Consider the following 20998-nt stretch of genomic DNA (forward strand, 5'->3'; position numbering starts at 1 on the left):
CGCAAGCAGGATGTAACGTGAAATGGAATTAGATGCGATTAAAAGGCAATAAAAACGCAAGCCCTCTCGATACATTTATTGAAACATTGCGAGTCCACATATATGAGCGTCCGTGCGCGCTCGGTCCCCTGAACGCCGTTAAGCCGTCACTCTCATTCAAGCCCGCGTGAATTATATTGAACATTGTCTACTCCCCAAAACCATAAAAGCAACTTTATGGAGCTCACGTGACTTTGCCGCGACTGTTGTATGTCATATAGGGCCTTTACAATCTTTGCAAAGAGGGATTTTTTACTTGTACTCGCTTATAAGACAATCTCTGCTTCTCGTTTGGGGATGTTTCTCGCCATATAGAATCATGGAAAACACACGCACAGAAACGTCTTTCCACCACAAGGTAAGTAACTTCGATTTCAATATTATCTGATAAAATACGAGCAGACGGGGAGAAAAAAAAAGTGTCAGAAAAGTCAAGCATGAGAGAGAAAGTTTTATTTCCAAGCGCTATGAGTTCACATACAAAAAGCTTGTTGGCGAGAAGAAAACAAAGTTGACATCACGCACACACACGCACGCACACGCACACACACACACACACACACACACACTACAATCCGAGTATGCACAACAACCCTTGTCAATGGGCCCATGTTTACATTCAAATGGCAGCAGCTTTATTTTTTCTTATTATTCTGACTTTTTTTTTCTTAAAACACTCCACTTCGATAAAGAGCTCACGTCCAAGAGACAAATATGAATATTTACATCAATATGACATGACACCTACACGCTACCACTAAAAAGAACCACAGGATACTTTTTTCGTCTTCTATCACAATAGCATGCTGCAAGGTGCTGCGCTTCAAAGCGTTACAAGTATTTTTTTTTTTCCCCCCTCCGTTTTAATTATTATTATTATGATCACTATGAATATTATTAGAACGCTTTCACCTCCATAGCAGCGGCTGTAGAGGTTGGTCGTGACGGGGGCGGAGGACGGCGGTCTCGGCTCAGTTGTGGAAGGCGCTGGCGCCCGTCACCAGGCTCATGCTCTTCAGCTTATTGTCCTTCTTCCACTTCATCCTGCGGTTCTGGAACCAGATTTTGATCTGTCTCTCGGAAAGACACAGAGCGTGTGCGATCTCTATCCGCCTCCGCCGCGTCAGGTAGCGGTTGAAGTGGAATTCCTTCTCCAGCTCCAGCGTCTGGTAGCGGGTGTACGCGGTCCGGGCGCGCTTGCCGTCCGGTCCGGTCATATCTGCGAGGATAAATAAGAGTTGGACTTCCGATTTGACTCGAGCAACAGCTGGCAGGGTTATTTACCGTGGCTGATGTGCAGCTTCCTCATCCAGGGAAAGATCTGCGGCGCGTGGCACTCGTTGGCGGCGGGGGCGGACGAGGTGGCGAGGCTGGGCTCCTGCGCCCGTTGAGCGGCGCCCGAGCTCGAACCGCGGTCCTCGGTGTCGGTGGCAGCTGCGGCGGCTGGGTCGTCGATGTCCGTGAATCCGCCGTTGTTGGCGCTTTTGTTGGCCGCCGAGGTCGCGCTCCGCTCGCACGCCGGGGAGGGGCTTTTCACCTCCCGCGGGTCCCGGCCGGCGGTGGCGCACGACGGCGGCTGAGGCTGCACCGATTCCGGGGACGACAGCGAGCAGTTGGGCGTCTGGCGGTAGCCGAAGCCCCGGGCGTCCTCCCCGAAGTGGCCGCCGCCGCCTCCGCCGCCTCCTCCGCCTGCGCCTCCGCCGCTGTTGGCTCGGTTCACGGTTAGGTCCATGCCATTGTAGTTGTAGCCGAAGGACCCGGAGTGCATGGTGCCAGGGTCTCTGAAGGAGCCGCTCACTGCGCCGTTAGTCCCATAATTTAGTAACTGATAGTCGGAGCCATTTGGGTAGCGCCCTGAGAACGAGTTTACAAAGTACGAGCTCATTTGCTTGCTTTTTTAAAGCCTCGATTTGTAGATCTTTGTCGCTATAATCCTTGTGTGCTTGCACGATTTATGGACGCAATCATGAATTATAAGCAATGAAGCCCTACTGTACTTTGCCAGGTATGCCGCCAAATATGGGAGCGCGCTCGGGAATCACGTGCCTTTGTTGACCAGTCGTAAATCCTCACTGATGACTTCAAGAGGTAATTCATGCTCGCCGCTTACAAATGATGACGAAATAATGGTCGTTAGGCTCCAGTCAATGGTGCCTCCCCGCTGCGCAAACCGGCGCGGCCGCGCGGGGCGAGGGCGCCATCTCGCGGCCGGATGGGGAAGCGCCCTGAAGCTTGTCACGGAGGCCTCCGGAGTCATCCGTCATCCGATTTGACACTTTTGCGGCTACACCTCGATTGTTTCAATCTTCACTGTTGCTTTGTCATATTTAATATTTACAACAAAACAAAACACCAGCAGTCGTGCAGTTATACATCAAAAGGCCTTTTATTTTCTATGTACAATTTTTCCTGAACAAAATATTGCATCAAACACGTTACAGCAATAAATAATGACATTGTGATAATAAAGTTGACATTTTATGTACAAGCTGGAAGAACAAGTACAACACGTGCACGGACGGAGGGATACAACAAGACGTACATACGGGGAATAACATGGTCCAAAAAGCACTACAAATTTCTGTACATGTTTGCATAGTCCCTAAATCAAGACAGAGCACACAGAGAGGTCTAAAAGCAGCTCTAGAAGATAGCACGCCACACATGAATAATATCTACAGCATATTTTGTACACGTTGAGTGTCCTTTTTTTTTTTTTTTTTTTAACTCTTCTTCTCCGCCTGTTCCTCCTCCTCCTCCTCGGGCGTCTTTGGCGGGTTGAGTAGCTTGTTCTCCTTCTTCCACTTCATCCTGCGGTTCTGGAACCAGATTTTGATCTGTCTTTCGGTCAGGCACAGCGCGTGCGAGATCTCTATCCGGCGCCTGCGCGTCAAGTAGCGGTTGAAGTGGAACTCCTTCTCCAGCTCCAGCGTCTGGTAGCGGGTGTACGTCTGGCGGCCCCTGCGACCGCTGGTGCCGAACGGGCCTGCGTGCAGGCACACACACACACGCACGCGCACACACACGCGCACACACACACGCGCGCACGCACACGATTGGGTTACGCTTTTCGCCGTTTTGGTCGTGCCGCAACAGCAACATTTGCATTGACGCGCGTGTAAGGGATTTGTTCATTTAATCTTTCAATTTTCGATAGATAGGTAGATAGATGGATAGATGGATGGATAAAAAAAAACAATGAGTTAAAGATAACCCAGTACTAAAAGGGTGATCGATACGTTATTCATCTACATGCGAAATTTACTGAGCCAATGAAAAACAACGCAAGGCAAAAGTAGGCATGTCGAATTGTTATAACATGAAAAACAAGAAAAAAAATCCAATCGTCTCACTATTAGTAACATTTAACACTCAGGTATGCTGAGGCAAAACTATATAAAATGTAAACATTTCTACGTGCATGCAACATCAGGCAAATGTGTGTTAGTGCGCATGCCTGGTGCTTCTGCTTCCATTTTATAAACACACACACACACACACTTATAGATCAACCTGGGCTCCAACCCTCACGTTCTATGTCTCTATTTTCAAAAATAGATGATTTTGCATGCATGTAAAAAAAGACATCGTACATTATGTCTTATGTTAATGAACAGAGTTGCAGTCTAGATTGAACAGTATTTTTTACGCGTTGCCGTTTCACGCTTCCAGCTACTTTAAAAAAAAAAAAAAAAAACTTTTCGCGCTGTAGTAGCCACGACAACTGTTTGTTTGGCTCTTGCAGGCCCGTGTCCGTGTGCGCGCAGCCTGGCCCGCATAGCTAACGTACCGAACGGAGCAAAACACGCGCGGGAGCGTGTGCGTGGATGCGTGCGTGCGCGGGTGCCACTCACCGACCGAGCAGGCGTTCATCCTCTGCATCCACGGGTAGATGAGCGCGGAGGACTTGTCGTCCACGCTCATTCCCGCGCCCTGCTCCCCCACGCACTCGCCTTTGCGCTGCGCGTGCTCCTGAGCTCCAAAGAGCGGCGGCGGCGGCGGCGCGTCGTCGCGGCCGGAGAAGGCGCACGAGCCCTCGGCGTCCTTATAGAAGCCCCCCGCCGGGTTGAAGTCGCACGGAGCCCCGCCGGCGGCCCGACCGTAGATGGCCGTCTGCTGGTAGTAGGAGGCCGGGTAGACCTTGTCCTGCACGGCGGCGGCGGCGGCGGCGGCGCCCCCATAGGTGGCCGCGCCGGAGTAGTGCCTCAGCGGGTCGCTGTATCCCGACGTGTAGAGGGGGATCTGGCCCAGGAGAGAGTCCTGTCCTCCCGGCAGAGACACGGGGAAAGTTGAGTTGACAAAATAGGAACTCATTGGGTGGACAACGGGGCGCACTCCGGAGGAAAATGATTTGTTGTCTTTTATAGTCCAAGTGCTTTTGCCATTACTTTATCGGAGATTTGCCTTTTGCTGAGAGGAGGGGGGGTGGTTGTGAGGTGCCACTGAACACAGAGGGGAAACGTACCATCTGATCCACCTCTGGCCAATCACCGGCGTCCGCGCGTGCACGGCTGCGCCCGTGGGGGGGCTCTTGTTGCGCGCACCGGGTCCTGGGTGCCTCCAAATGGAGTGCGTGGAAAACGCACCGTCGTTAGCGTATAGGACGTCGTCATCATCACGCGTTGAACTCCCAAAATTCCGTCCAAATCATCGGCGTCAAATCATCGCTCATCACGCCAATCATCCCAATCACGTCTTTAACAGGCACGCCGATCAATGACATCATTAGAGACGACATGATTGTTGGGATGTTTTTCTTTCCCTTGATCAATGAGGCCAGATTGCTTCAATGATCATCAATTGCTTCCTTAAATGAATATTATGATGTTTACACTTCAATTCATCGTGCATGCAGACATATTTTTTCCCAAGCAAAAATGCAAATCTCGAATGCACCATACACCCATTGAGTCGTGTGGAATATTTAGTATCACAACAAAGACGATTATAACGAGGCAGCATTAAAAATAATAAAACAATAACACATTTCGTTAAAGCAATATTTCATGTGAATTTACTGTGCAGGCCTCAGCAGCCAAGATGGCGACTGCAGAACGACAACAATCAAGGCTCATATTTATGTTAATATTTGTTATTGTTTTAATAAGTCCAGAAGATTTATTGTCCTCAATCAACACGTTCGGGTTGTTTAGAGTTTTACTTTACAACTCCACATGTTACCCTCTATATTTCATCCTGTGCATTTTAAGAGAACTATTTATTCGATTGATTTCTACAACACACAATCGACAATAAAGCTTCCTCAAAGTTGTTTATTTTCCGATTCCTTTTGAACGCAACACACGTAGCAACCACCTTTTACAGCAAAACATTTTTAAAGTCTCCAACCTCAAACCTCATCAACAAAACGGACCAGCGCGTGCTCGCCTCACCTGCAGCCCCTCAGGCCGCGCGTGCACGCGCGTATCAACACAATCCCCGCTTTTTGACATGCACCGCAGCATGCACAGAGCAACAAAACAATAAGCCACACACATGCCTTACCTCAGTGCCACATCCATCAGCCGTGCCACCGTGTGCCCCCCAACACGCGGGTCCACTTTTCCCGAGAAGGTCCAGTCGAATCCCACCTTGCGCAGGCCGCCATGACACCTCACGTATCCTCCGTATAAAACACACAGTCCACTTCCGGGCCCGAATCCTTCCGAGTTTTGGCCCATTTTAGTCCCACTAGTGCACGCAAAAGAAAAAGGAAAGAAAAAGTGGCTCCTATAAGCTCGCGATTGTATAAGAAGCAAGAGGCAGCTGCACGAGGAGCTGTTGGGGAACAAGAAGTTGTCATTGTGGCCACGCACATGACCCCCAGCAGCCAATCCCCGAGCCGCACAAGTCGTAAAACTTGCAACGGCAAAGTTGTAAATTTTCATAAAGTGCAGCCCTTTATTGTGCGCCATTTTGAGCATCTTCCAAGCCCGGAAATAATACTCAAATGCAGAATGAAGATATAAAAGACTCACTTTTGTTTTATTCCGGCATTTCTGCAGAAGACGTGGAGATTTTATTTTGAACAAATAAGTCAAATATAGTACAAAAATAATAATAAAAAAAAAAACCAAAATGTAAATTTATTTAATCCCAAATCCTATTAAACCCTTATAATCTGTCGCGAATTCGTACATAAAGGCCAATAAAGAACATTTGTCTTCTCGTTTCGTCTTAAATCATTCCCAAATTTCATCCCCCCCCACCCCCCCTCCCGTTTAAATAATGACGTTTCATGCTATACGGTTTTCCCCCTGCTTGGATTCACATTTAATTCCCCTCTACATCCTGTAAAAAAATGTTCTTTTCATAATTCTTAATATTTTGGACTTCTCATTTGCGTTAAATGTCTTTTCCAGCCGCAGGCCGGCATGAAAGAGGATTTCCGGAATTTACACACGCAATAAAACCATAAATTCCTGACACACATTCCACCTTTGTGTCGCTTTTCGTTTTAAGGCGCCTCTTAAAAACTCTAATAAATAAATAAATAAATATCATAAAATGTTTGCAAAAAAGGACGTCAAATATGCAACGACATGTTAATAAATTCAGGTGCAATTATAATTATCGTTATGTCACATCTCATTAAAAAATGCCCAATTAATTTTCACGCTGAGCAAAATCCTTACTTTTTTCGTTCCCTTTTAAATTGTTGAATAAAAATATAAACACAATCTTAATGCCTTGCACAGAGCCGATTTCGTTTCAACCTGATTTAGCCGTTCTTACGTTTATTTTCTAACATACTAAAATACAATTTTGAACCACCAAAAAGCTTGTGTTGTTGTTGCCAATTTGTCGTGTTTTTGTTTTCGGAGCGCAAACAAAGCAGCTGACAAACGTTGTAAAGTTTTATGGCCTTTGACAAAATGCTTCCACGTGCATTTTCATTTAATAAAAAAAGGTCACGGTAAAAAAAAATGCAATATGATACATGAGTAGGAAATTGCTTGAAATATAAAACGACATCTGAATTAAAAAATAGCTTTATGATGACGACAATGTCCCATTTAATTCATTTTTGTTGTTGTTTATCAAATAAAGGCCATTTAAAGTCCAATTCCTGCAATGACGACCGTGATTCATTTGAATGAAATATGAATTTAGTCCCAGTGAGACGTTTATGCCCTGAGGAGGTCTGTTTGTGTTTAAATTGGCACAGAAAAAAATAAATAAATAAATAAAATCTCCTTGAAGTGAATTTTCACTTTGCTGGAAATTATGACATTGTGTTGGGTCTCTGGTGCAACGACAACCCCCCGCCCCCTATCCGTTTTCAGGGTCCTTCGCCGTACTGGGGGGGCCATCGGGCGAGGCGAGGTCTCCGGAGCAAAGGGGGGCGCGCGGAGGTGACCAGGAGGCCCTGCAGGTCCGCAGGGTCGCGGTGTGCGCGGGGGCTTCGTCCTTTCGGGACCCCCGTCCCAGGAATCCTGACGTTTGGCAAGCGTGGGCCTGCAATAACAGCACGGAGATACTTTGTTACTGTACTTGAATATTTTTTTGTATTCACATGAGTATTTCACGGTAAAAAAAACAAAACAAAAATGTTTGCATTTTTTGGGAAGGGGTGGAGTAGTTATTTAAGTTGGAACAACTATATAAATTATTGACTTTTATGCAACAATGTTAATTTGTTTGCATCAAAACAATTTGCTGAGTTTTTCAAAATAAGATCTTTAAGTTGGGGGACAATACAAATACAAGGGACAATTCATTCTGTAAACTCTTTATTGTTTTGTTGTGAAATGCAGGGAAAACAATTTTCAAAAAAAAGGAAACAAAAAAAATCGTCAGAATTACCCAACTGAAAATTTAGTCGACGTTTGTTGCCATGAAAGTTTTTTTTTTTTGTTAGTGTTGTTTTCCTGACAACTTTTCACTTTTACTATTTCAAAACATGAGTCTGCACTCAGGAATTGAAAATATATTTTTTTACACAAGTATCAAACAGTGTGCATACTTTTTACATACTCTGAATATTCCTCAGTGTAGGCAATTTCCTGTGACGTCACTGCAGCATGAATCAAAATTCATTAAAAAAAAATCCAGGTCCTCACCTGTTCCGGGGACCCTCACAGCATTCTTGGTCCATCCTTTGTCTTCTACTTTGTGGCGGCCTTCTGTCTCGAGTGTGGTGTGAAAATTCTTGATGGTGCTCGGAGGCCTCAGCGAGCTCTTGGGGGACAATAGAACACACTTTGGAATCAGAAGCAGATAAAAGTATAAAATACAAAGGCGCTCCTTGCGAGTGTTCTCATTTTGTATTTGTGTGCATGACTGTTTGTCCTGCTTGATAAACAGTTGAAAGTGCAATGAAGACTCGGGGCTCTCCTTGCCCACATGAGGGCATTACAGTTCCTTAGTTCAAACATTTTTTTCCCATTTGGCTCACAAGACAAAGAAAAACATAATAATGATAAAATAATATTAATGAAAAGGTACCACTGTAAGCAAAAAAGGGAATGTTGAATGTTTTTCAAGGAATGATAACATTGTTGTTATTATCGAATTCAAATACAGGTGTGTTGTTCAAGATCACGCAAATGACATGAAGGTATAGAAAGTATGGTAATACTTCACATTTTCTGCAATATTGCCATGCACTGGAGAAAAAAACGGCCATTAAATAGTACAAAAATACAATAAATCCAATGTTCCCCAAATTTTTAAGCTTTAAATTTCCTTGCAAGTGACATCTCGACCAGTTGGTGTAAAAAACGATAGCTTTTTAATAGAACAGCCCAAGGGAAATATGAAATGCAAAGAAAAAAAAAATGCATTTTTTTGTATCGGCTGGTGGATCAGTCATATAAAAACATGTGATCCAAGCCAAGAAACATCTGTGAAATTATTATGTTCTTAAAAAGGAAAACATCAATTTAAAGTTCCACTTGAGTTGAGAGCATAAATCTTGCACATGCAAGCACACATTTTTCTAAATACTAACTCCCCCCTCCTCCATGATCAGAAAACCCTCTGCTCAAATAAAGCAAAACATTGGCAAGCTCCAAAGGCTACGCCTAAACCGCAGGTGGCGCTATAACCCAGATTTATGAGGGTGTGGGGAACCTTCGGCCTGTGGGCCTGCCATGAGATTCTAAAAACACACAAAATCTCAAAGGAGCTGTTTTTTTTTTTTTTTTATGAAAAATGACACACACATTGTCAAACTGTTCATTGTATGCACATATATGTTATTGAAAACATTTAATGTAACAGTAGCTACATAATACAAAAAATATATTTATTAAGGACCTTTTATGGACTTTATATAAAGGTGATTTTTTTTAAATTACAGCCTATTAAAGGTTTCAGTGACTGTGTGTGTGTGTGAAGATGCACAAAAAAAAAGGATATACTATAATCAATGTTTTATTTTTATTTCACTGACTTAAAACAATATGTGTGTGAGTGTGAGCATGCACAGAATGGTCTGGCTTTTTTTTTTTTATCCCATGCATTTAAATGAAAATAAGGAACCATCTTTTTCTTGTTTTTGTTTCTTTTTTTGTCAGACACATACCTGCCTGGATGCCAGAACGCAGGGCGACGCCTTGGTCTTTTCGGAAAGCGGCGTCAAAGTGTTCAGCTGCTGCGAAAAGTCAAGGTTAGTCAACGTTTACGTTTTGCCGAGGCGTTGACAGCCAAGCAAGTCACCGTTAAAGGCTGCTTCGCGGCCGACGGCCCTTGCTGGCGTGGGGCGTCGGCGTCGCGGCCCTCCAGCGGCAGCAGCTGGCGGATGTGCTGGACCAGGCCCAAGTCCAGCAGCAGCTTCTTCTTCTGGATCAGCGCCTTGGCCCGCTCGTCTTCCTCCTCTTCATCATTCTCCTCGTCCACCTCACAGTTTTGGACTGCAGCCGGAGGCTTGAGGAAGGAAAAACACATTTGTTTTTATGGATTGAGCTGCACGTGTATTCGCAATAACCACCGTAGAACGACGTCGTTTATAGTGACCTGGAAAAAAATTGTAGCCACAAAATAGATTTTTAGATTTTGAAAATGTTTGATTTGTTCCAACAAAATACTAATTGTGACTACAAACACTAAATTGTGGCCATAAAATGTTATTTTTGGCCATGACATAAGTCTAATGTGTGCACCAAATACTAATTTGTGGCCAGAATATGCTAATTTTGGACATGAAAAAGGTATAACGTGCATAAAAAATACAAATTTTATAGGTATAATGTGCGCACTAAATACTAATTTGTGGTCTCTAAATTAGTATACTTAAACGAAATACTAAATGGTGGCCAAAAAATTTCAAATTTAAGGCGACAAAAGAGGCGTAACTTGCATGCGAAATACAAATTTGTGGCCAGGAAATTCCTACAACGTTTGCACGTACTACTAATTTGTGAATTTAATATCATTCCCAATGAACAACTTGATCATCCGGGTAAACAAATGGAGCACACCTTCATTAAAAACTCAACTTAACTTACCATTTCTAAAGAAGGTGCACTCCAGGAATGATAATAATATTCCAAATTAGAGCTTCATGGCCTCACATTATCTTTTTTTGCGCATGTTATAGCTGTAGTGTGGTCAAAATTAATTTCCCCCCACCCCCAATTGTCATGTGTGGGGCTCCGTACATTTGCATGCGGCGGCACTAAAAATGTGCAAGCATCATCTGGCTCATTTGAATGTTGCCAGTGGGGTCAAAGAGGAGGCCACCAATTCATCCTGGGACAAAAGAGCGTGCGGACGCCCTCTCGCGGTGGCTTCAGAGTCTCACCGGGTAGGTGGCGGGGGGTCTGCGTGGTGCCGGTCGAGGTTTGGGATGCTTGGGGCGCTCCCCTGCCGTTTCGCCCTGACAGTCCCGATGCCGGGCGACGGTCACGGGTCTCTGCCTGTCGCGTAGCTCCTGTAGTAGTTGCCTATACATGGAGGGCAAGTGATCATTTAGTGATCGTTTATATTTTTGTTTTATCATTAATTGTGCTTAATTAACAAATTAGTCAGTGCGATTTTAATAATGCAATAATTCATTGTAATTTTGAATATTTAATGAATTTAATCATACTTAAAGTATGTAGCAACAATATTTTATAAATAACAATCATTTAAAAGGTTTCATCCTCATGTTTTATTTTAATTTGAAATTTTTTAATTTATTTTTTCTTTATCATTATGCTTAAAGAGTAATTGAACCTTAACATATTTTTTAAGAATCTGTTGTATGTAGGCTGTATGCAGTCCCACTATTTAAAACAAGGCATTCTAATACATATTATGTTTGTGGAATAAGAGTAAATCCTCCGGTTTTTAGCCATCTCTGGGGGCGGCCATTTTCTCACTTCTGTCGACTGAAAATGACATCACAAGTACTCAGGGCTCAGGTAACGACCAATCACGGCTCACCTGTTGTCTGAACTGTGATGTCATTTTCAGTTGACAGAAGTGACAAAATGGCCGCCCCCTCAGATGGCAAAAAACGGGTGGATTAACTCTTATTCCACAAACATAGTATGTATCAGAATGCCTTGTTTTAACTAGTGGGACTGCATACAACCTACATACAACAGATTCTTAAAAAAATATATGTTAGGGTTGACCTCTACTTCAAGCATAATAATAAAAAATAAAAAATTCAAAATTTCAACAAAAAAAACAAAACATGAGGATGAAACCTTTTAAATACCTTTTACAGTGGGCCTACATAGAACATATTCTTGAAAAAAATATGTTTGGGTTGACTTCCTCTTTAATTAACCATTTGTGTAGTAGTGTTCAATTACATTTTCTTAATCGATATGATTAATTTAACTATACTTAATTAACTATTTTAAAAAATATTTTAGAACATTGAAAGTAGAGTTAAGAAAGTTTCTTTCCTTAATCTTTGATTATATTACTTACAATAAATCAATTAAAAATATATTTAATGAGAGATTAATACAAAATAAATTGGAAAATGGGATGTTGGGGAACAGTGGAAATAAAACAATCCCACAAGAGGAACTAATCTAACATTTTGTTCTAAATTATTTCATTGCTTTTTCTATGTGGGAAGGGGGGAAAAATCTGAGATTTGATGGCCATATGACCAAACCCAACAGGCAGGCAGGCGGCGATTTCTCAGGTCAGAGGTACCTGGCACACTCCTGTCGGGCTCTGGAAGCTTCCGTGGTCTGCACCAGTGAGCTTCCCTGGATGAAAAACTTGTCGTACTTGTCCCCTCCCTCCCTGGGAAAGATCCTCCTGAAGCCTCCCAGATGTTTACTCTCGTACGTCTCTGTCTGCTTGGCCGAGGCCGCCTGGCACTGGTGCAGCTCCTCGGATCTTCGAGATCAAAACACAAAGCGCTATAAACTATGAAAAATGTGATCATAACAAATGTGTTTATATTTTTATTCAGCACGTGTGGCCTCGGAGCACAAAACAAAACACGGGCATGTGAGGCGAGTTTAACCTTGCCGCTCGGGACCGGTTCTCCTGGAGACGTTCCTTGGAGCGCCTGCGCTCCTCCTTGATGATCCTGCTCCTGTTGCAGGCGTTCAGGTTGATGAGCAGCAGCGTGTCCAGCAGCAGAGCGTCCTTCACCTCGCGGTCCAGCGGCGAGTCGGTGGTGAAACTCGGCGAGTGGTTCACCTGTCAACACAGCACGAATTAGCTCGCGCTATTCGGTGGTTCATTGTTGTTTATGCTTGTCGTCATCCAGCCAAGCGGAGGGAGCACGTTAGCACTTTTAGACGGGACCGCGCAAGAACCGCGCTGAATTTCACCAAATAGAAACGTCTGACAGCTCATAGATTTGGTGAAATCCTGGTTTGGAACATTTTGAAACATCAAGAGTTGCATCAAGAATACAAGTGAGGTGAGGCGACTTCAGCATATTTGTAACTCGGGCGCACGTACGTACGTGGAGAAAATTGTTGGTACCCCTCTGTTAAGTCAAGAAAAAACTGAAATAAATTGACTCTGACAAAAGTCATAATAAATTTTATGAAAATTAACCAATGACGCGGCCACGTCCGGCGAGGTTGGCTATAGTCCTGACAATCTTATTTTTTTTTAATAATAAACTCAAGTGTAGTCACAGGAACATCAAGATGCTTGTAGACGTTCTTAAAACCTTTACCTTTAACACACTAGTCTCTAATTTTTAATCTAATCTACTGAGACAACTCTCTACTTCGCATCCTCTGGTCCGTGTTTAGTGTGGTACACACCATGTCACCAAACAGCACAGTGACTACTTGTCACCTTTTAAATAGGCCAACTGACTGATTACAAGTCTGAAGACATCTATGATTCGAATTAGAGGACACATCTTAGTTAAACATGTCCCTGTGGTCAAGTTATTTTCAATCTTTTCATCCTATTTCTCAAGGCCTGTTTCATATTTTTTTTAAATAATTCTCTTGAACCACACTTCAAAAGCAATGGCTGATTTTCATTGGTTCATTTCAAGTCATTCCTGTGACCACTGTGGCAATTTTTTTCATTAACGGTGGCGTACCAACAAATTTGTCCATGAGTGTATATAAGGTCAAATATTTCCAACATGGGAATTTAACTTGCTGGCCGCCTTTTTTTGTTGTAGTTTTCAAGTGTAGAGGGGTTGGCGGTACTTCGAGCAGCCAGGGCCGCAAGCGCTGATCCAGCAGGACGTCGAAGCCGAGGATCTCGAAGCAGGCGCTCGCGGCGGCGTGGTGGGGGAAACACGTATGGTAGTTGTGCTTGAGGATGGGCTGCACGGCGATCAGAGTCTTGATGATCATGTCCTCGATGTCGCCCCACAGCTTCGCCGGGTCTGCGCGCGCCGCCTCCAGCTGCCGGATGAGCGTCGAAAGCTTCCTGGAGGAACCAGAAGCGGACCGGTGAGATTTTTTCTTGCTTGTTTTTGTGTCATGTTTCAATGGCAGCGCACCGTTTGCTGCCAGAGTGGTTGTCATGGATGAAGTTTTCCTTGTGTTTGTTGATGGCGTAGTTGGTCAGGTGCATGCACACTTCGTCCTAATCAGAGAAATTGGAGGTTACCAAACCACATACGGGTTAACAGGGCTGACTTAAGATTATAAGGTTCTTCGTTTGAATCTGAGCTCCGACATCCTTGCGTGGAGTTGGCCTGCTCGCCCGTATTGGAATAAACTGTTGGGATTGGGAATAAACAAATACAATTTTTGGAACACACGACTGCAATGCTGTGATACCAAAAGCTGTGATCAATTAAAGAAACACTGTGTCATGTCAGTTTTTGTTGATTATGGCGGCGCTATGTGGACAAAAGAGGTAGTGTTTTAACAAAAGTCAACCACATTTCCCATGCGCGCGTAGTATCGTGAAATCCTGAGCTCACGCTGGCCTGCAAGTTGGACTGAATTACATTTCTATCCAGTGGCTGTGTGAAAGATGAATAGCGATGAGGTAATGAATCCAATTTTGTTCAAACAATACTTTTGTTTTTTTGGTTGTTTTGGGGCTTCTGACACCAGTAATAGCGTGTAGACGTTCGAGTTCCTTATAGCGAAAGGAGGAAGTGAGTATGCCGTAAAAGCAATTCAGGACATTTGTATTTTTTTTTGTGTGCCAGGGTTGCTCCCATCCTCCTCAAAGTTGCTTAGTGCCAGTAAAAATGATACAGACCCCCCCCCTAGGGCATGACAAAAGTCCCATTGAACTACTTGTAAGTCAATGTTTCATCAAAAGAGTTGTGAAATCAATTGATTAAAGTCGAATTCTTGCTCAGTGCTGCTTTAATAGTGGACTTTGTGATCTAGTTAAGAACTTGTGTCCTCACCATGTTGCTGAGGGCTGGTTCCATGTACTTGGTGGTGCAGAAGCGGGCAAGCCCCTCCTTGAACAGGAAGATCCTGAGCGGGTCACATGACGTCACCAGCACGTAGATACGCAAGTCGAACTTGTAGCCGTCCATGATTAAAGGCTGAATTCAAGACATTTTACAATTTGAGGATGTGTACACGTACAAGTGTGTGTTGCAGAGGTAAGAGACTTGAATCAGATGACTGGACTCCCGTCAGATTCAAGTGAACAATTTGAGGAGTCAGGACTTGCTTGTCTAAAACGTTTGAAAAATCCACTTGATTTGGACCTGGTGCTCTATTTTCGTAAGCAGCGCATGTCTGGCGCGGTCTAAATTTTCACAGGGGCAGGCTGGACTTTGTCTTGGTATTTTCACATTCATTTAAAATGGGCATTGTGTGCCGTTGTGAGCATGAGAATACACGTGTCCGGCACCCACCCTGGTGATATAGAGCTGACAGGTCATGTGTTCTCCAGGCTGAATGTCTCGACTGGACCTTGTGATGAAGATGCCCCGCCCCTGAGAGCCCGAGTCTGGCTTACAGATGAAAGTGGTATGCCTTCTGACGCGCGTGTACGCCTGGAAGTCGCAGTAGCTACAAAAGATAATGAAAGGGGGGTGGGTCGGGGGGAAATACTTGAGGTGTTTTTTGGGGGTAGATAACAAGGAAACACACTCTGCGGGAAGACACCACGTCCTGGGAAAGATGTTGTAGTCTTTCGGGAAGAGCTTCAACATGCGGTTCAAGTTCCTGGCCAGAGTGTCTTTGCGGCAGATCTCGATCATCCCGGGGAAATGATTGATCATCTGGAATGCAGCAAACACACATTTGAAGGTTTCTTTCTCTGGACTACAAGGATGGAGGACGACTGCAACTGCTGTAGATGCTATAATTCCATCAGAAACGGTGATGAATGAACGAATGAAATACATTCCGAGAAGTTGCGATGGGCTTGCAACCAGTCCAGGGTGCACGCCGCAAAGTCAGCTGGGATGGGCGCAAAGCTCTTTTAGCAGTATGGATGTCATCTCAAAGACGTAGCAAAAAATGAAGGCTAATTTCATGGTTCAATCGCTCGGAGCCTATTGTGGATTTTGACTTAAGTCCTTAAGAACTTTTCAGGCGAGACTACCTGGTACTGCTTCATGGACTTGACCCTCTCCAGAGACACGGAGCAGTCGGACCACATCAAGGTCCAGTCATCTCCGTCCGCGGCCACTTTCAGGCCGTAGCGACGAGCGGCGCGCCGCACTGTTGTTCAAAATACAAACACATGTTTGAGTGCGTATAAAAGATGTGTTCACTTGTCAATGTGATGTTTTCTAATTCTTACCGCTTTCATACTTGCAGTTGGTCAAGTTAACCCACACATATCTGCAAGGGAGAAAGAAAACACACGTGGCGACAAGGCGACAACAACAGGCACAACGCATCCAGAATGTATTCACAGTTAACTTTTCTTAAATATAGAACTTGTCTTGAAATAATTTTTATTCAGAAATATACCACTTTTGAGTTAAAATATACAACTTTTGCCAAAAATATGTCTTCATTCAGAAATGTATAACTTTTTTGAAAATAGGACTTTAAAAAAAAATCAAATTCCCCCAAAATAATCTACTTTTTAAAAAGGGCTCTGTATCTAGGCTACTTTAGTTTTCACCTGTAGTGTAGTTAGTTTCGTTTAGGGTATACAGCTCATACCGAATGTACACAGTGCTTCACTTTTTCCACATTTTATGAATAACGTTACTCCAAAATTCGTTCATTCATGTGATTTCATAGTTTATTTTTGTCATTAAACTACGTATTTCAAATTCCCCAGACTTTTTTCTTCATTATGGGGTGTTGTGTGTAGAATTTTGAAGCTGTAACAGAAAATGTGAAACTGCCAAGCGCTTTGAGTAGTTTCCAAATGCAGGGCACATCAGGTAAGGAGATCTATTACCTCCTCTTGGACCTCCTCCGCCTCTTTTGAACATATGTCGGTATGCAATCAGGCGTGCTTTGGGTTTGGGTGATGTTTACTGCTTCTCTTTCATTCTGCTGTTCGTCTCCATGTGGCAGAGTCATCCTGAACACACAAATGTGACAAATTAGACTATATAAATGCCGGGATATGAGAGCCTGATTTGTTTTGAACGTGACACTCTCAAGAGGGTTACAGTATTCATTTAGGCATAATGTGCATTCATTGAACAATATCTATTACTGAAAATCTCATTTAGCCAAGTAAGGTAGCAAACATATTGAAACAAGCTCTCAGAATTATGTAGTGCAGTTACACAAACATAATAATAAACATTGTCAAATTAATAGCTCTCTTGACTGTTCATATTGAATCTTGTTAGTGTGTACATAGTTGTGCACATTAAAACTGCTAAAAAGTAGAAACAATATCATGGAGGCTAGATTTAATTCAGAGTGTAGTGTGACGAATGAATTGTAATTTGGAGTCCAAAAAGGACCCCACTGTGGTGTTAACGATACATGTCCAGACGGGTGTTCTTACTGTGAATCATTTATGGAGGCTAGGCGGGGCTTTGGGGAGCATCACAGGTACAAAATGGGCCAGGTCGAGGTGATGGGTGTCAGTGTTGGGATCCAATGATGTGGATAATCCTCAGCGCCACTCTGGGCCCAGTCAGCCTGCATGATGACATTTGCGGCTTTGGTTACACGGCGGGATTTGTGTTACCGTTTCACCTTTAATGCTCAGCTAGATAAATAATACATTTGAATTTTACATTGAACTAAAATGAGAACTTTTTTTTTTATTATTAAATTAAATCTACAGTCTGCTGTATTTCTCATGTCTTACAGCATCCAAGTGACCTGCGTGTGTTTCTCAGTCACTCGCCTTCGCCTGCCTGGCCGAGCCGACGCAAGAGGGGATACCAAATTGCGTCAAGATGAAGAAGCCCTGAGCCGCGGTCTCTAGGAGAAATGGAAGCAGGCGTCATGTTGTCATGGCAAGCTCGGGCAAGATGAGCATCGCTGGGATCTGTTGAGCAATTAGAGTGTCAGGAAAAAAACAACAACTGATTGCTGCACACTTGATGGAGAGATGACAGAGGCTACAAAGTTATTCAACATTTATTCATAACATGCAGGATAAGAATGAAAGACAAGATTTGCACTTTATATTTCTCGCAAAGATGCAAGTCAGTCGCTCATATATATTTCAGCTCCTAAATTTGTAAGTGTTAAATTATTAAAACTAACCAGTGTGTTTATTTTCTTCTTCTCTATTAATAAAATATAGTTACAATTTCAAGTGACCCTGACCTGATCTACAGTATAATATACTGTAGATATGATCAGATATACATAGTGGTGTCTACATATTACGAGTTTACTTTTAACTGTCGTTGGTGAACTATTTAACCGTAATAGATAAATTTTGTAAATCACAATGCACTCTTGCAGCTATGCAGGCAGACTGTGTGGTTTTGTGGCTGTGAAAATTATTTGCTACCTTTTCTTACACAGCAGCATTTTTTGAAAGTTATCCATACCTTCATCACACATTGGCTGGATTAATTTAATGCAGTGATTCTCAAAGTGTGGTATTAGCACCACTAGTGGTAGTTGTAAATTCAGTTGGATTTAATTTTTTTGTTCAATTTCCCGTTATTTAGGTACAGTGTTGATGTTCACATTTTGCATAATGTTACAGAGACTTGCAATCATGTTTTTTTTATGAATACTTTTATGAATAAGGACTGCATTTTAATGATGGTCATTATGGTGGTACTGGGAGCGCTCACTATTTTTTTTTAGGTGAATGATCACGATCGTTATCGGGCTTCCGAAGATCATTTGAATCAGGTGTGTCGGAGGAAGGAGACATCTAAAATACGCAGGAAAGCGGCCCTCGAGGACCAGAGTTCCTCTGACAGAGCAAGTCAATACCCTGTCATTGGTTTTTAACTTGCTACGGTTGTATTGTTTATGTCCAAATGTCTTGGGTTTTATGCTCAATTTTATTTATGTATAATACTTTGTTCTAGCTGTAGTTGTTTTTAAACTCTCTATAAATAAACCTTAGTTGTCGTTTAGAGGGAAAACGCGTTTTAGTCTAAGAAAATCAAGCAACTTAAGTACTCAGTTGGCATTACTGATTGTCAGAACCCTCAAAAGACAGAGCAGATAAGATCATAAGCACAGACAACAGTAAAGTACTACAGACAAATAGGGGAACGCCTAGGCTAAGATTTAGAACTGAAGAAACCGCTTTGATGACCAATAAATTGCCCAGTTGCCTCCGTTTACGTTTTTATTTGATTACTGCATTTTCATGTGGTTTCATTTCAAGGGAACGTCCTCGATTAGCCTCAGTTTGATACTATTACAACTGCCATGTTGGATAGGCAAATGCATTTTTTTAAACTGTGTATTAGACCTCTGTGGGAAAAAAACATGAAACTGAATATCCTTGGCAAACTGCACTTGACGGATAATCATTACCAACACTTGTTAGCTAAAAACACCACAAGATTAACTACTTCACACGCATATATTCTTTTTATTGAGGTTGTAAACTTTGCGAGAGTAAAAATAGGTTAAACCTCCACCAGTTTACGCCTTACTGTCATACTGCCATGGCAACCAAATGCTACTACATCCCCATGGAGACCGTTTTGACTTTTGGGACTGCGCTGCTGGGAAAGAGTTAGCACGCTAGCTTGAAAAGAGCTTTAAACGTCACCAACCTGCTCGTGTGGAGTGTGTTTCCCGACAAGCAGCTGCTCCGTTGGGGTATTTCGGCTTCGGCGTCGCTGTTCTTGACACTCACACGAAAAGAAGTCACTCGAGTTTCACGCTCACATTGCCGCTTCTGCTGGTAGCCAATCAGCAACACGGAGACGCTGGCCTTCTCGACTCTCATTGAGTGTTGCTTGCTCCTCGCTGATTGGTCGCTGGTCACAACTGGCCTTATGGAAATGAGAGCGAGATGATTATGACTTTATTCCTGCTTTCACTTTAAGATATTTTATAAGAAAACGCCCAAAAAATGTAGTATATGATGACAAATATTGATTCTTATTCAATCCTCATATTAAAAATGTATCGTGAAATGTTCTACAAAGTACATTTTTTATGCTATTTTATTTGTTATGTTATTGATTTGAAAAACATTTGAGCTACCGTATTAAAACCTATTTAATATTTTTTATATTTAGACCATTTTTACAATATTGCAAATAAAATAGTTTTCTCGAAAGGTATGACACTAATGCTTTAATTAACTCAATGGACTGCCAGGTACGTATTACTTAGACTCCTAAAATTGAATAGATGAGTGGTTTACATTTAAATGAGATGCAACTACAATAAAAATCTGAAATTAAATGTATACTGATACTCCGTGTAACTTATACCCAATTAATAATAGATCTAAAACAATCAAATGAATTACATTAAAATAAAAAAAGAATAAAAAATACACTCCGTCGTATATTTTTTAATGAATGAGGTGATAAGTAAAGAAACAAATTACATATAAGTAAATTAAAAAGCAGTAAAAGCACTATTACGAAATTAAACGTAATCGGCTGCATATATTTTTAGAGTAACCGGCAATACAAATACATCAGAGTATATTTTATATCGTGTACAGTAAAAATAGAAACATTGTACTGTGCAAAGGATGAATTTGTCGCCCTCTAGTGGCAGAAGAAATGTTTTGTCTATAAAGTTGGTTACATGTCGGGGTAGATCACAACGGGCTAGTGGCGCAATGGATAACGCGTCTGACTACGGATCAGAAGATTCTAGGTTCGACTCCTGGCTAGCTCGATGTTTTTTGTCCTGTAATTCATTACACAAATGGACTTCGAACGTCATCTTATCTGGCGAGACGGTCCTATGACGTAATGGTTAGAGTTCACTTTAGCTGCTGGCTACGACACTAGACACATTTAATAATGAAATGAATGGAAATACTGTGCTTGTGAGCACAACAGGACACAAAGATGTCCCTTTCTTTTGAGGCCGTTTTTTCCATAATAAATTATACCTGGTAGTGTTTTCTCTTGTAAATTCCGAGGTTCCGTTGATGCCAATTTAGCACTTTTAGTGCTACATTTGAAACTTTCAGACCACCCGCAACTTTTTTTTTCACTGCCTAGCTACAAGTGCATTGTGAGGTTTTTCTTCCGGGTCAAATTTATAAA

The 20998-nt window shown here is 42.6% G+C and overlaps 2 protein-coding genes, 1 long non-coding RNA gene and 1 other non-coding gene across 19 annotated transcripts; 2 read left to right on the plus strand and 2 right to left on the minus strand.

Moving 5' to 3' along the window:
* Positions 1-311: 311 nt before the first annotated feature.
* Positions 312-5929, minus strand: LOC147129452 (homeobox protein Hox-B6b-like). 6 transcript variants are annotated; one of them, XM_086016047.1, is made up of 4 exons: positions 5545-5929; positions 4505-4597; positions 3894-4299; positions 2422-3025 (listed from the first exon to the last, which is right to left on the minus strand). In XM_086016047.1, exons 2-4 carry the CDS (start codon positions 4505-4507, stop codon positions 2763-2765), a joined length of 672 nt encoding a protein of 223 aa, XP_085872173.1. In that variant the 5' UTR covers positions 4508-4597; positions 5545-5929; the 3' UTR covers positions 2422-2762. The 6 variants fall into 6 exon arrangements, with proteins under 6 accessions (XP_085872171.1, XP_085872169.1, XP_085872170.1 ...); XM_086016045.1 differs by lacking the exons at positions 2422-3025; positions 3894-4299; positions 4505-4597 and adding exons at positions 312-1258; positions 1324-1893 and having other exon boundaries at positions 5545-5663; XM_086016043.1 differs by lacking the exons at positions 2422-3025; positions 3894-4299; positions 4505-4597; positions 5545-5929 and adding exons at positions 312-1258; positions 1324-1893; positions 2037-2151.
* A 375-nt stretch (positions 5930-6304) lies between these two features.
* ttll6 (tubulin tyrosine ligase-like family, member 6) lies at positions 6305-20960 on the minus strand. Of its 3 annotated transcripts, none has more exons than XM_086016040.1 (19): positions 20842-20960; positions 19535-19751; positions 17680-17823; positions 17332-17468; positions 16768-16893; positions 16153-16193; positions 15952-16070; positions 15495-15625; positions 15257-15413; positions 14795-14938; positions 13925-14010; positions 13626-13851; positions 12464-12642; positions 12145-12333; positions 10787-10928; positions 9703-9909; positions 9569-9637; positions 8103-8220; positions 6305-7497 (listed from the first exon to the last, which is right to left on the minus strand). In XM_086016040.1, the coding sequence occupies exons 5-19, from the start codon at positions 16890-16892 to the stop codon at positions 7322-7324; spliced, it is 2109 nt and encodes a 702-aa protein (XP_085872166.1). In that variant the 5' UTR covers position 16893; positions 17332-17468; positions 17680-17823; positions 19535-19751; positions 20842-20960; the 3' UTR covers positions 6305-7321. The 3 variants fall into 3 exon arrangements, with proteins under 3 accessions (XP_085872166.1, XP_085872167.1, XP_085872165.1); XM_086016041.1 differs by having other exon boundaries at positions 9569-9634; positions 19535-19756; positions 20842-20959; XM_086016039.1 differs by having other exon boundaries at positions 19535-19756; positions 20842-20959.
* Positions 11615-18817, plus strand: LOC147129454 (uncharacterized). Of its 9 annotated transcripts, none has more exons than XR_015082441.1 (7): positions 11615-12317; positions 12410-12629; positions 12713-12868; positions 13598-13706; positions 13797-13874; positions 15295-15371; positions 15461-16545. It is a non-coding gene; the product is annotated as an uncharacterized LOC147129454 (long non-coding RNA). The 9 variants fall into 9 exon arrangements; XR_015082443.1 differs by having other exon boundaries at positions 11615-12278; XR_015082437.1 differs by having other exon boundaries at positions 11615-12629; positions 13598-13719.
* Positions 20549-20621, plus strand: trnar-acg (transfer RNA arginine (anticodon ACG)). Its single transcript has one exon. It is a non-coding gene; the product is annotated as a tRNA-Arg (tRNA).
* Positions 20961-20998: the final 38 nt, after the last annotated feature.

Source organism: Filicampus tigris, chromosome 19, assembly GCF_054856515.1.
Source record: "Filicampus tigris isolate MCC_2025a chromosome 19, RoL_Ftig_1.0, whole genome shotgun sequence".
NCBI classification, from domain to species: Eukaryota; Metazoa; Chordata; class Actinopteri; order Syngnathiformes; family Syngnathidae; genus Filicampus; species Filicampus tigris.